A 14,886-nucleotide genomic window follows, 5' to 3' on the forward strand; every position below is an offset into this window, starting at 1 on the left:
GGCTAAACAGAACAGAACTGAGCTGTTATTCTGGTGAGAGAAGGCAGATAGGGAGGTGACGAACATTAGTTTGAATGCGTTGACTTAGCTCTCTGATCACAGGTTTATGGTGACTGGGAAGAGATGGAGCCTGGGTTTTTCAGCTACTCTGGTAGATTAAAATAGTCAGGTAGGTCAAGAGCAGTTACCTCTTCCCAAGAAGATAAGCAAGAAGTTTAATTTTCCAGCCAAGCCAAAGCAAATTGTGTAGCAACTTTTAAAATCTGTCTACACTAAAGGACTTACATTGTAAGCTTTTGGGGACACAAAATTATATCATCAAAGCAACAAAGATGCCTGTCCCCTTTCTTCCCTCATATGAGCCATAAGGGAACAAAGCTGAAACATATGTAGAAAAATTTAGAGCCCCCAAGAGAAAATGGCCATTCAAGGCCACAGCTGTAGGATCAAAGATCTTCAGGAGAAAATGGCAATTCCCTCAAGCTAAATGGACATATCACCAAGTAAGAGAAAATCTTCCATTGGTCAAAGCGAAGACTCCAACAGCTGAATCCTGATAGCAATTTAAATACCACACAGGTCTGAGGAGCCATATCACCACTGTGAAAAAAATTAGAACAGATGAGGACCAAAATGCAATTGTGTCTAGCAAAAATTCTTCAGAGAAGGTAGTTTAGGTATTCGGAAAACTCTGAAGCCCAACATGGATTAAGGGATAAACTCATAAATCAAACCTACTGGAGAAAAATCAGTGAAAATGAAATATCAGCAGCTGGATTTTCAATATCTATGTCAGGTCTTCACCTTCCAGTTCATCAGAGCATTACAAACTCAGTGTCCGAAGAGGATACAGAAGGGTAGCTGAATATTAAGTTCCATCGACACATTGCGTCAAACCCCGAAACCTTTAACAAAAGAAGAGCATAATGGAAGGGACCAGGAAAAGCTACAGGGGTGCTACCTACAACTCTGTTCTGTATACGTGAGACATTAATTTTAAATGAAGTCTGAAACCTAAAATACACGTCACTAGCTTTATTTTTTCTGTATACATTACGCTGTTGTATGACTTTTGAGAAGGTGGGGATAGACACCAAAGATTTACTTCCTTTAGCACCCCAGCAAAGCTTTGCTGGCGTTTAACAACTAGATCAAACAGAAGAAAGTATTTGTCTAAAGAAGCATTTTCAAATATAGCATACAGACTTAACACTGAAGAGTTATTTAATTGGAACTAAGTCAGTATATCACACTTTAAAATTGACTTTTTGGATTGTTTTCTAGGCTTCATTTGACCCAGACCTTGAATGATTAAAAGTCCGTGTATTTTCCCCCTTGCCATGAAGTTTCAAATAGTGAGAGTGTTAATGCCATCACTCAACTCCAGATGTTGCTATCAGGGTTAATAGCAGGCTGAGGCAATCCGTCCACACTTAATGATACTTAAGCATTACTGATTACACTTGGATTAGAGGGAATAAATCCAGACATAAAGAAACTGTAATCTGCAGCCTGACTGTGTTGGGCTACTAACACATTAGTATAAGCCTGTAATCTTGAGCATAGCTATTACTGCAGAAGAATTTGCATTACTAGAGAGTAAGAGCACCTCCCACCTCAAATGCTATCAAGGCTTTGAAAGCAGCAAGTAAAAACCAGAGGAGGCGGGAAAAGGATCAAAAATTCACACAGATATAGTTAGGGCATCTAGAATTCGTTGCCACTTAAGGAATTTTGACACAGAAGTTATGGCAGAACTGAATCTTGTGATGACTTTCAGTACAATTCAATCCTAGCTGCAGAATTCAAGGATAATCTCTAACCATTAAACAAACTTCCAAAATTAAATCCTTGCATCGCACTTCAGATGCAGAACAAGCAAACAGGGAAATTTACAAGTAGGCCCAAAATAATGTGTTTCCATGCAGCCCTACTGCAGTGTTGAAGGGTTTAGAAGTCACTCCCCCAGAAATGGAACTAGAACTAGGTATGGGAACTCTCTATCCCTACAATTTGATATCAAGTGTTAGAATCAGGAATAACCTCAGGGCCTACTGTATTAACACAGGGAAGAGAAAAGCACTCACTAATACCGAAGGATGGGAAATGGAGTTATTTTAAAATCAGTTTTAAGTTATGCTTGAACAATAGTTCCTTCCACTACTGCCCTGCTACTGTTCGGTCTTCAGGTTGCTAACTGGCAGCTCATGCCGTTCCTTATGCCTGTGGCAGACTCAGAGTTGTAAAAGGTGAATGTTCTCTCTTCCTCCCTTCTCACTGATTCCCCAACTACCACCCTGAAAAACAGTCCAAGAACAGTAGAGGCCGGAGGTTCAGTCTGCACCTAAAACTTAGGCTGACCTAACTACATATCTCAGGGATGTGAAAAATGTCATGCCCTGAGCACCACGGTTAGGTCAACTTAACCTCCAGTGTAGATGCGATTAGGTGTCATAAACAAATAGTTAAGGGTTAATGTCTCTTTTACCTGTAAAGGGTTGCAAGCAGTGAACCTGGACCACCTGACCAGAGGACCAATCAGAAGACAAGATACTTTCAAATCTCGGTGGAGGGAAGTCTTTGTTTTGTGTTGTTTGTTGTCTGTTGTTCTCTCTGGGTTCTGAGAGTGACCAGACATACCTACAGGCTCTCTAATTTTCTGTTCACATAGTAAGTACAAGTAGAAGGGCGGTTTACTCTTTTTGATTGTTTTCTTTATTTGCAAATGTGTGTTTTGCTGGAAGGGTTTTAATTTGTATTTGTGCTGGGGGGAAGGTTTCTCTCTAGTGTCTATAAGCTGAAAGACCCTGTAACCTTCACCATCTTAATTACAGAGACAACTTTTACTTTTCTTTCTTTTATTAAAAACTTTTGTTTTTTAAGACCTAATTGATTTTTTCCCCTTGTTGAGGCTCAAGGGAATTGAATCTGTACTCACCAGGGAATTGGTGGGAGACAGGGAGAGAAAGAGGAGGGGGGAAAGGTGCATTTCCCTTTGTTTTAGATTCAAGGAGTTTGAATCACAGTGATCTTCCAGGGTAACCCAGGGAGGGAAAGCCTGGGAGAGGCAACGGTGGGGGAAAGGGTTTACTTTCCTTTTGTAAGATCCAGAGGGTCTGGGTCTTGGGGTCCCCTAGGAAGGTTTTAGGGGGGACCAGTGTGTACCAGGAACTGCAAGTCCTAGTTGGTGGCAGCACTACAAGATCTAAGCTGGTAATCAAGCTTAGGGGGATTCATGCTGGTACCCCAACTTTTGGACGCTAAGGTTCAGAGTGGGGAATTATACCATGACACTAGGTCAATGGAAGGATTCTTCTGTCCGTCTAGCTACTGCCTTACAGTGAGGTGGGTTAAGTACATTGATGGAAAAACCCCTTCCTTTGGTGTAGGAAATGTCAACACTATGGCGTTACAGCAGCACAACTGCAGCAGCTGTAGTGCAGACATACCCCTAATCTATGCCACTGCTACTCACAGCAGTTCACAGTAGCAGAGTGAAGGGGGCCAAAGTAATGTCATTTTCACTCTGCTATAAGGCAGAGACCAGCAGTAACAGTAGGGGTGTGATCCAGGGAGAGGATGAACAAAGTAAAAAAGACACAACCTTCCTGATGCCCTTCCACTCTGGATCTGTAAGGGGGAAGGGAGAACACCCCATCTTTCTCTCTCCAGGAGCCAGACAGAAAATTAAACTCAGTATATAATCAGATTTTCCTAGCCACGCACAACATGAAACACATCAAGTTAGGGGCCAGAGCCATGAAGAGAATGACTACACTGGGGATGTTGGGTTTGGGTTTCTCATTAGGACACCACTCCTTGACATGGGGGGAGTGGTATTTTCATATTACTCTCAGGCTGCCACATTTAGTTCTGTGGCTAGTAAGTATTTGGCAAACTTCTGAAATCACAAGAATGGCACTTTATATTTTCAGTGCATTACAAACCTTAATACATTTATCAAACAAAACGAAATTAAAGAAGCTATTTTTTGTTGACATGAAACAGCAAAGTGCACGGTTCTACAGTATCCGCATGCAATTTCAGTGTAGTATGATTGAGGCACAAACCCAAGTCCATGTTGGCACCAAAATAAAGTTCAGCTTTATCCCAACAAAGCAAATTATCTCATTTTCTAATCTCATGAAATACAAATGATTTGTCAATTACCTATACAAATCAGGGAAGCTGAAATTGCAAGGAATGGGAATTCAAGTTCACAGCCTAATACTGCATTGTAAAGACAATCATTTCAATTTAACCTGTCAGACTGCTTGTAATACAGATTCTAGTATAATATCTATTTTATTTTATTTCCAAAAGAGTGCAGTGCAACCTGGCTTACTTAAAGGGTTAAATGCAGGAAGCTTAAGGAAAATGTAATTCCAATCTTCCAATATGTAAAAAGGTATACGCATACAAACATTTTCATAACCCTCTCTCCATCAAGGGTAATATAATCCTGGACTTCTGAACAAACTATATGACTTTTGCACTAAGCTGCCAGCGGACAGTTTACTTACTCATTGATGCTTGCCCCAAGAGAAATTCTTACCTGTTGCTTCAATGTATTCAATACATCGCTCGATAAAGATGGGAATAGGCTTTTCTGGAGTCACTACAGTGGACAAAGGCACCCCAAAATAATTACTTTCCCACGGAGTCTTTGTGATGGACGGCCGAGGCTTTGGCTTTGGTTTCTGTAGAAGAGAATGTCCTTGAATTAATAACAAGAAAAATACCACAACATACACAGGATTATAAACTCTAGGACCCTGAGAGGTGAGAGGTTCATGCCCAAACCCAAATATCTATGGGTCGCAATTAAACAGCCCCATAAGCTTGCACCCGGTGCGTCCTAGTCAGCTGGCATAGGCCAGCAATGACATCTAATTGCAGCATATACATAGCCTAAACCACTTGGAAACTTCAGCTAGTCCAGACTGTGGCTGCCCATTTGTTTAGCATTGTTCTGCATACGTAGCACATTACATCTGTGCTCTAGAACTGCACAGGCTTCCGACCAGTTTCTAGATACAGTCAAACTACTAGTTCCCATCTTTATCATCTGGGCTATAGTTATCTATGAAACTATCTCCATTCTTTGAGTGAGGCTGCAAATGTTGAGATCAACAGGGTTATCTGAGTTTACTGTCCACAGATTTATAGATCAGTGGACCACAGGAAGGGCACTCTCAACGAAGAGCCTTTTATCCATCGGAATTTTTTCCACCCCTATCAATTTTTTGTCATCCCCCACCCCCTACACACATGCACACACACATTTATTCAGTCTTTTTCTTAAGCAGGTGGATTGAGAAAGGATGGTTTTGGTTGAGTGAAGAAGCTCCCTGCAACTTATTTTGGGCATTATGTGAATGCAATTGTTTTTGAAATGCTTGTACATCTAAAGAATAAAGTTGGCTAGTCAAACACTTTTCAATAGGCAAGCTGGCTAGTCAAACACTTTTCAATAGGTACTGATTCATAAAATAAGCATTAACATTCTCTCCAGATGAGGTAGATGGTAGGAGATCTAGCAGGAGACACAGATGTTGAAGTGTTGGACGATATCAATCAGTGGTGGCTCAATTTCCATACAGTTTCTAGTTCAGACAAAAATAACTTATGAGAGCAGGTGTCTAGATTTATTTTGAGCCCTGGTGAGTTGATTATTCTTACTCAAACTCCTGACCTGCAGTGTCATAGAACTGTAATTCTAGAAACCTAATAACTGTATATGGCTGCATGAACAAACCTCCCCAGAGAGCACTGCTATCCAGATGCTGGGCCATGTGACTCCAAGAAACACACACACACACACACCCCATTGTCTATATCCCCACCCCACTGGAACAGATCACTTCCTGTTTAGTCTGTGTTTCTATAAAACTTCCTCCTGCATAGCAGAGGTGACACACATGGACACATTAGAACAATACTGAGTTTGCAATAATGAGAGAAATGTTTATTTTTGTGCAAAAGACACAGCATCTTGTTTGTGCCAATAAAAGCAAACAGCAAATTTAGAACAGGTATCACGTGACAAATTTTGTAGCAAAAAAGTGGTGAAAAAAGGAATGAAAACTTTGTCAATACTTAAAGCTAAACCCATACAACAACTGTAATGTAACCTACTACATTTACCTGTGTGTGCTGGTCCTGTGTACAGAAAGTGAGGAAAAGTGAGCAGATCAGTACAGGGAGACACTTATTTCCACCTTTCTAATATATGTACTTTACAGTTCTCAATCCTAATGTCAATTCCTTGCCACGCCTACTATATCTGTGATGCGCAGTTTCTCACATGCCCCTTTGCTATGTGCATGCTTGCTCTGTGTAATAAATTAACAGGTGAAAAAGAAACACTGCCCTCTTAGATTTGGCTCCAAGATGAGATGAAAAACCTCAGCACACCCCTTTTGGGAGGTTGTCTAAAATAATGCTGCCATACTCTAGCTCAGAGATCTACTGAAAAATTGCCAAGACAACAAAATCCTCATCTTTCCCAAAGAACCCTATGAAGTATGGTACACTATGCTTGGGCAGGGTTAACAAACAAGAGAGACCTCTTCAGCGCAGAAGAAGTTTGCAATCAGTGTTTCAGTCAGAGATCCAATAGTGAGACGACAGGAAGCTGTAATTGGGAAAGCTTTCAAATTGTACATCATTTTAATCATCTATAGCAGGGGTTCTCAACCTTTTTCTTTCCAAGGCACTCCCAACATGCTGTAAAAATTCCATGGCCCACCTGTGCCAAAATTGTTTTTCTGCATATAAAAGCTGGCCAGCATTAGGGGGTAGGAAACAAGGCAATTCCCTGGTGCCCCATGCTCAGGCTTTGGCTTCAGCCCTGGGTGGCGGGCCTTGGAGCCCTGGGCTTCAGCCCCAGGTGGTGGGGGCTTCAGCTTTCTGCCCTGGGTCCCAGCAGGTCTAATGCCAGCCCTGCTTGGCGGCTCCCTGAAACATGCTTGCAGACCCCTGTGGCCCTGGGCCCTCACTGAGCACCACTGATCTATAGCACAGCAAGATGATGGAGGAATACAAATACTAGAACTGAATCTCCCTTCCTTCCTTCCTCAGAAATAGTAGCTGGATGAACCATAAAGGGGAAAGGAACTGCATTTACAAGAAGCAAATTCTCATGAGCTAGCAGATTTCTAAAGAAGTTTGTGAGGGTATGTCTTCACTAGCAATGTTAAACGTGGCTGTGTAGTCGCAGCACCAGGCTGGAAGAGAGCTCTCCCAGCGCTGTTAAAAAAAAAACCATTTCCACGAGGGGAGTAATACCAGTACTCCCTGCTGGTGCACAGTCTACACCTCCACTTTACAGCGCTGAAACTTGCAGCACTCGGGGGGGTGTTTTTTCACACCTCTGAGAAAGTCGCAGCGCTGTAAAGTGGCAGTGTAGACAAGACCTTAGACTCAGCCGAAAGGCACCAGAATGCTTGGTAACCTGTAGCTCTACCTCTAGCCTCCTGTGACTAGATGCAATGTGCACCGAAGTCAGAGTATCAAGGAAACTCGAGGCTACAACATATGTAGAAACCCTTCCAGAACTTCAGGTTACTGTGTAAATTTCAGCTGGAAACATCACCCTTTGGTGCCACCTGCCAGATGTCTAATGGGCAGTCCCCTGCCCTTAGCTGGGCATGTGTCACTCATTAGGGAACCATTAAAAGGGTTAGAGAGCAGCAGCAGGCACTCAGCAAGAAGAAAGCAACACCATCCCAACATCCATCTTCATTTACAGTCGCTAATTCTCAGTTAGCAAATCAGACTGAAAGCCTCTACAAAAGAGAGAAATTCTTTAGAAAGACAGACACACGTCAGTGCTACCTATTTTTTAGAATTCACTAAAAAACCCACCAAGAATTGTACTTACAAAAAAGCATGTCCACTTCATACAATAGAACTGCCTGCCCCACACATCTCCTGCTCAGAAAGAATATAATTGTTTGGTCTTTAAAAGAGTAACGACTCTTCACAGCACTTCAGGCATGCTGACAGTTCCTATAAAAACAGCAGGTGTCTTGGCTGGGTCTCAGCATTAAGAACCTTGCCAGAAACAAAGGCCTGCATACAGGGATATTTATAATTTATGCCTGCATTGCTATGTAGGAGACTCACTTGGAATCTGCTCGAGGACTCCAACTTTTTGGCTGACGGAGACCAGGAGAGGGTGGGAGACAAGAAAGAAAGCAGCAGCAATGACAACACTCTTGCTTTCCAAGGAAGGACTCAAGAACCCATTTATGAGCACCTAATGAAGCAGCACATTCTTCAGTGTTCTTCCCCTCTCAAAAACAGAGGCTCTGGAAGTTGCCATACCAGGTAAAGCAGACAATGGCTTTAGAGTGAGAGAAAGTGGAAAGTAGACAAAAGACCAGGAACTAGAAGTGGGTAACTGCCAAAAAGTTTCAAAGTTTATGCTTTGTCCTCTCTATTATAATGAAGCAATTATATCATGATCCTGCTGAGAGGTCTCCACACAGACTTAAAAGCATAGCTGTCTTTATTTCAAAAATATTTAATCGTCTGTAAAATGGGGATAATATTTAGCTATCTCAGAGGTGTGAGGATGGATTAATTAATGGCTGTGCAGAACACGAAAACACAAAGTGCTGAATAAATGCTAATGTATTATGCTTTGGACAACAGTATGGTACATAGCTGACAAAATGGTATACGAGGTTGTGTTTATTTTTCAAAAAAGCAATAAAGCAGAGTCTGGTAGCTGTTTAGAGTTACCCTGAGAGCCAGAACTATTTGGATCTTTGCATTCTTGAAGCAGCTCATTGGTCTGTTGGAACTTGGCAAAAAATAGTGTTTCTGCTCAACTGAGCTGAACTGCAACGGCACACCCACAGCGTGTTGAAGGATATGATCAGATTGCACAGAGTGATACACTGACACAATGGCATCACTTTGATAGCCAGAATATGGAGAGAATTCTAACAGCAGCCCAGAGCAGCCTGATGGTTAAGGGAAAAGCTGCCCATTCTCTCTGTAACAAAGGGGAATTATGGTTAAGTGCCAAGAAGCATCACATAGATGATGGCATCTCTGCATCTAAACCACAACAGGCAAAACTTCAGGCAATTCACTTGGACAAGACTTATGTTCTGGGATGAGGTTTTAGCTACTTAATTACTAGACAAGATTAAAGGTGAAAGAAAATGGATAAAAATGTAAATGAGGACTGAAGTGGGATGGTGGTTAAACAATGACTACAAGTATGCTGGCAGCTTTTTCCAACTTGCAATCACAACCAACTTGTCAGGTGGTCACAAGCAGAGCTACCTTTTCTCACTAGACATCTGTGAGGAACTGATGCTGGAATCTGGTTACCGGTATCACTCTCCAGTGCTGATATGCTTTACCTGATACACCAAAATGAGAATAAAATTGGCACCCTGCAATCCTAATCAACGTAGGCACTCTTCCAGTGTGGGCAAATGGGGCTACTCAACTCCACATATGCCAGCCTGAAACTGAAAGAGGAGGAAAAAGCATAGTAATACTTTCTTACTAAGCAAAAAAGTCAGTAGCTGTGTTTTTGTTCTATGTTTGTACACGTCTAGCACACTGGGATTTCTAGGCACTACAATAATACAAATAATAAATAATTTTTTTTTAAAGTGAATTTAATGCTGGTGAAAGGTGTTGGACTGGTAATATTGGAGACTGATATTTTCTACTTACAGTACAGACAGCAGTAACACAAGTTGACTCCCATGGATGTCTCAAACCTGAGCTGAATAAACTATTTCTAGCATTCAGAAAGATTGTTCAGCTTCAGTGTGTCATTCAGTTATTCGTTTCCAATGAGACTGCCAATTTGCAGGCCAATTAGTGACAATGATTTGTGAAATATGGATATACATCCTTGTCTGGGGCTGGACCAAAAGTCCATTTGTTTGTTTCATCTGGACCACTGAAGCTGGAATATGCTAAATTTCCTATCATCCTGTGCTGGATTCAGACCAGTAACCCAGAGGTGAAAAGCATCATAATCCATTGTTAACATAAGAACTGCCATACCTGGTCAGACCAAAGGTTCATCTAGCCCAGTATCCTGTCTACAGACAGTGGCCAATGCCAGGTGCCCCATAGGGAGTGAACCTAACAGGCAATGATCAAGTGATCTCTCTCCTGCCATCCATCTCCACCCTCTGACAAACAGAGGCTAGGGACACCATTCCTTACCCATCCTGGCTAATAGCCATTTATGGACTTAACCACCATGAATTTATCCAGTTCTCTTTTAAACCCTGTTATATAGTCCTAGCCTTCACAACCTCCTCAGGTAAGGAGTTCCACAAGTTGACTGTGTTAAAGACAGAGTTAAAGTTCTGTTGCATTTAAACATGGGTTCTCAAACTGGGGGTCGGGACCCCTCAGGGGAGTCGCGGGGTTATTACATGGGGGTTCACGAGCTGTCAGCCTCCACCCCAACCCCGCTTTGCAGCCAGCATTTATAATGGTGTTAAATATATAAAAAAGATGTTTTTAAGTTATGGGGGGGGTCGCACTCAGAGGCTTGCTGTGTGAAAGGGGTCACCAGGACAAAAGTTTAAGAATCACTGCATTAAAACAAAGTAGCTAGAACTAAATTACATCATCTCTTACCAACGGCGATCAGACCAAGTACTGAATCAGCTACAGAAAGCTTGCAGACTATGGAAGATGCTAAGAAGGAAGAAATTTATCATGAAAATCAAAGTGACTGAAAGGCTAGTAGAAGCCCACACTGGACATGTTACTCTGACAGTTGGCCTCATGAAGGTGCAGACACTGTAAGCTTTAAGTAATGCACTACTGCATGGGTTATATTAGGCATATTATCTCCAAGGCCACTGCAAACACTTATGAAAAGATAGAATTGAAATGGTATGATCAAGCCCCTTGTGATACCTGGAGCTTGAATTTCATGAACCAACTGTTTTCTCCCACATACCTGGAGAGATCTTTGCCTTTTACAGGAAGCAGATAACATTGAATAGAGTGAGGAAGGCTACTAAGTAAAAAGCTGGCAGGACAAAACAGGAATATGTTAAAACACAAAACTTGCAGAACTAATTAAAATGCCAAGCACAATTTGCCTCTTACCAAACTTTAAATTCTAAAAGCTGCTGAACACTCTCCTCTATCCATCCCTGTCTTGGATTTAGTCCCAGTGTATATTTTGCTCTATAATATCATTTGAGTCTTAAAAATAAGTTAACTTTCTGACCAGAGCTCAAATTTTAGACCCGAAGGAGAAAATTCATTTCTTAGCCCAAAGAACTGAGCAAAATCTGCCCTGCAACGAACTCCGGTATCAAATGAGTCACTAAAAAAAGATTAGAGGGAATTGGATCCTCTTATTAGCAGCTTGATCTTTGAAGATGGAGGTCATAATGCGTTAACTGAAGTCTTCCTATTTTCTATTTGCCAGATTCAATCAGTTCTTCAGGGATAGCTAATGGATTTTGCAACATCGCTATACAGATCTTTCAGCAGATTAGCAAATGTGGAGTATTAACCTTCATTTTATATCTATATAAAGCATTAAGTGTGTAAGTGTTACTATGTTTGTTTTAAGACCAGGAAAACAAAATGATGACTAGCTTTGTGACCCTGCGCAAGTCATAACCTCTGTGCCTAATTTACACCATCTGTAAAAGGAGAATAATATAGTTACTAACTGCATAAACAATGGACCAGAGAACCACAAGAAAACATGCCTTACAGAGAGATTTAATAAGCTTTAGCTAGCTTACTGAGAAAGCCAAGAGGCACCTAAGTCATAAGCACTTCCACAGTCAGTTAATATCTGAGTAGAAGGCTCTTTAGACAAGCAAAGGCATAACAAGAACTAATGGCTGAAAGTTGAGGCTAGATAAATCCAAACCTGAAAATGAGGCACAATTTAAAAACAAACAAACAAACAAAAACCACTACAGAGTCGTTAGTCACTGGAACAACTTACCACTGGATGCAGGAAGCATAGGATGAAATTCTATGGCATGTGTTATGCACGAGGTCAGACTATATGAACACAATGGGCCCTTCTGCCCATAAAAATCTACCCACATACCTGCTACATCCACCAAGTGTACCTATCTAATGCAAATGAGCTTACCTCAGGAAAACAACTGCCAGAATACAGTCCTTATCTGACAAAGAATGAGTTCAACAGACTGATGAGTTGAGGTATGTTTTTATTTTGACTCAAAGAATCAGAGCACTGATTGGTGCCAGCTCATGAATTACTCAGGGTAACATGCTATTACAACTTAAAACTTTAAATTTAATGGGTAAGTTTCTAAAAAAGGGATACCAGCACAAGCATTTTTACTCCATTATTTATTCCCTCTGAGAAGTTTGAAAGATTTGTCATTATTATAAAAAATATTAATTTTGCCATTTTCTATTTGGCAAATATTTGAGGTTCTCTCCGTGTATTTCCAATGGAGCTTGAAATTAACAAAACCTTTCAATTTACTTAATTGTTTGTGCATCAACATCAAGAGCTAGTAATTATGTTTGGCAATTAGCTTGTGCTCCCTCTGCTGGTTCTGAAATAGCCAAGCACAAAACATTTTTTTAATCCAGGTATTCCATAAGCAATGGGTTTTGGAGGAGACTTCCCATGTCCTGTGATCTTTTAGTTAAAAAATACTTCAAATTTTCATCTGTGATCGATTTTTACAGCACTTATTGCACAATATTTAAGCATGAGTTCTGCACCTAAATTACTAAAATGTGTCCCTTTAAACCAATGCACAGTTTAGCAGGTCTATGGATATTTGTTTTTCTTACAGAAAGGAGTTCTCCATATCAGCACTTCTCATGCACCTCAGAGATTGTTCCCACCCAGGTAAAACTCTCACCTTATAGGTCAAGAACTGATGTCGTTCACCTCCTCTTTAATAAAAACTTGGTTTCCTGTCAGAGGTCTGCATGCCAGGATCTTAGAATAGAGAATATAGTTTTCTAAAAATAGGCTTTTTCTTATTCTAATTTAATTCCCAACAGTGTTAAACTCTGACAGATTTTAAGAGATTCTATTTTTATAATTCAAAGCAAGTGCACAATACAAAAAGGTTTAAAAATTGCAAAAACCTCTCCACTTCAAAACAATTCCTCAGACTGTAGAAGATTTCTACCAAGTCAGCTCTCCTTTGTTTTTCAGGAACAGCACTCCAATGCCAATGAAAAGAAGTATACCACCCTAGCCTGTTTGCCAAGGGACAGCTGCTGCAAGTATGAAATCACCACTGTTTTGCAAAGCAGTAGCAACATTGTTTAAGAAGACAAGAGTTTAAGGATGAAAGAATGAGAATACCCTTCAATTTAGTAGCTATTATTATTGTTCATTATAAGGAACAATCTTCTACAGCGCAAGTTGGCAAAACCTGTGTGAAAAGCTCAATTTGAAGCAAGGAACGGAACTGACCTTACATAATCACTGAAGAATAGCCTTCTCAATAATTTCACGTTAAAGAAACAACTGTAATCCAACTGGTGAGAGAGGGTGTTTGCAATGCAAACCACTATAGTTCCTTACAACAAAAAACATTTTTCCTCCATGCTGTAAGATTACACATGGTTCAAATTTCATACCATTCAACTTGTCTGTCAAAATTCACCAACTTTTCAAGGGCAGGGAAATCCAAGTGTTCGCCAGCTGCTGTTTATTCATAATTCACATAACTCTCCAAATGAAAATATGAAAATTTGGAGGGGAGGGGGAAATTCTCTTATTTCAGGACTAACCCCACATTTCCATCCTTACAGAATAAGGAACATCTAGGTAGGCAGCAAGTAAGACATACACTTTCTCACTCAAAGAAGAGCATCTGACTCATCTTAAAGATGACGTACTGTTGGCAAGGCCATACAAGCAAGGTTATGCATCTGGATTTCCAAAGGAATATTGGGAGAACAATGTTTTCACCAGTGTTTTCTGAAAATAAATTGCACAGCTCCTCTGATGAACTACCTTTAAAACACACTGGAGGGAGGGAGAGGGTGGTGCATGAAGAGACTTTCAGTAGCACTGCCCTCATGAGCAGTCCTGAAATGTACACACTTCATTTTGAAATCAAGTAGATATAGCAGACAACAGGCTGATTTCAAAATAGCTCAAAGAAGGAAATGAAATCATGACAAACACACCCAGGTATGACTACCAGGACAGATGCATTAGCAATGCAATTAAGAGATTTCATTTACATTTGCAGTGAAACCATTACCTGGTATGTAAATTTCACAGCTTCATAGCAACTAGCAAATTAGCTGAGAAGTCAGAGAATTTCCTGCCCTTTCCCCTCATTAGCATTCTGCACACAGTGCTCTGTTGCTAGATCTGCTATTCTTACACCAAGCCCTTTGACCCCTTGACGTGGGCGGTGGGAAATACCAACTCTTTTAGATACACACAGTGGACTTTCATCACTTATGCTTACACTACTCTTTCAAATCGGCATTTTAAACACATGGTCTCTGAGCCTCTAGTCTTCCCCTCCCTCCACATACATGCCCTCGAAAGATACTCCACCATTTATTTACAGGCATTTTTATACCATAGTATTCAAGGGCCTATTGATTTATGGCACAATATCAGATCTAGACTACGCTTGTATTTAATTTTTCTCAAAGATGTGGGGCAATCAACTGAAAACAGATTAAAACTAATCATTGCATGTTCACCAGTGACGGATTACTGATATTGCCGCCTCAGGCCCTGAAATAATTGTTGCCCTGCCTGCCTCTGGCCCCGCCCTGACCACCCTTTTGCTGCCCCCATTCCAACCCCTTCCCTAAAGTCCCGCCCCATGCCACCCTCTCCCTGCCCCTATTGGATCCCTTCCCCAAATCCCCGCCCCAGCCCCACCT

The 14,886-nt window shown here is 41.0% G+C and overlaps 1 protein-coding gene across 5 annotated transcripts in view; it reads right to left on the reverse strand.

Annotated features, from left to right (window-relative positions):
- Positions 1–14,886, reverse strand: part of ARHGAP35 (Rho GTPase activating protein 35) — a 104,897-nt gene that overhangs the window by 47,076 nt on the left and 42,935 nt on the right. For 3 of the 5 annotated variants that reach the window (XM_030544330.1, XM_030544332.1, XM_030544331.1), the window contains one exon: positions 4,556–4,700. In XM_030544330.1, coding sequence (XP_030400190.1) covers positions 4,556–4,700 — 145 coding nt within the window. Of the gene's footprint in view, positions 1–4,555; positions 4,701–9,081; positions 9,495–14,886 lie in introns of those variants that run through there. The other 2 variants (XR_003998051.1, XR_003998052.1) reach the window with 2 other exon arrangements.

This window comes from Gopherus evgoodei, unplaced genomic scaffold (assembly GCF_007399415.2).
Source record: "Gopherus evgoodei ecotype Sinaloan lineage unplaced genomic scaffold, rGopEvg1_v1.p scaffold_34_arrow_ctg1, whole genome shotgun sequence".
In the NCBI taxonomy this organism is placed as follows: Eukaryota; Metazoa; Chordata; order Testudines; family Testudinidae; genus Gopherus; species Gopherus evgoodei.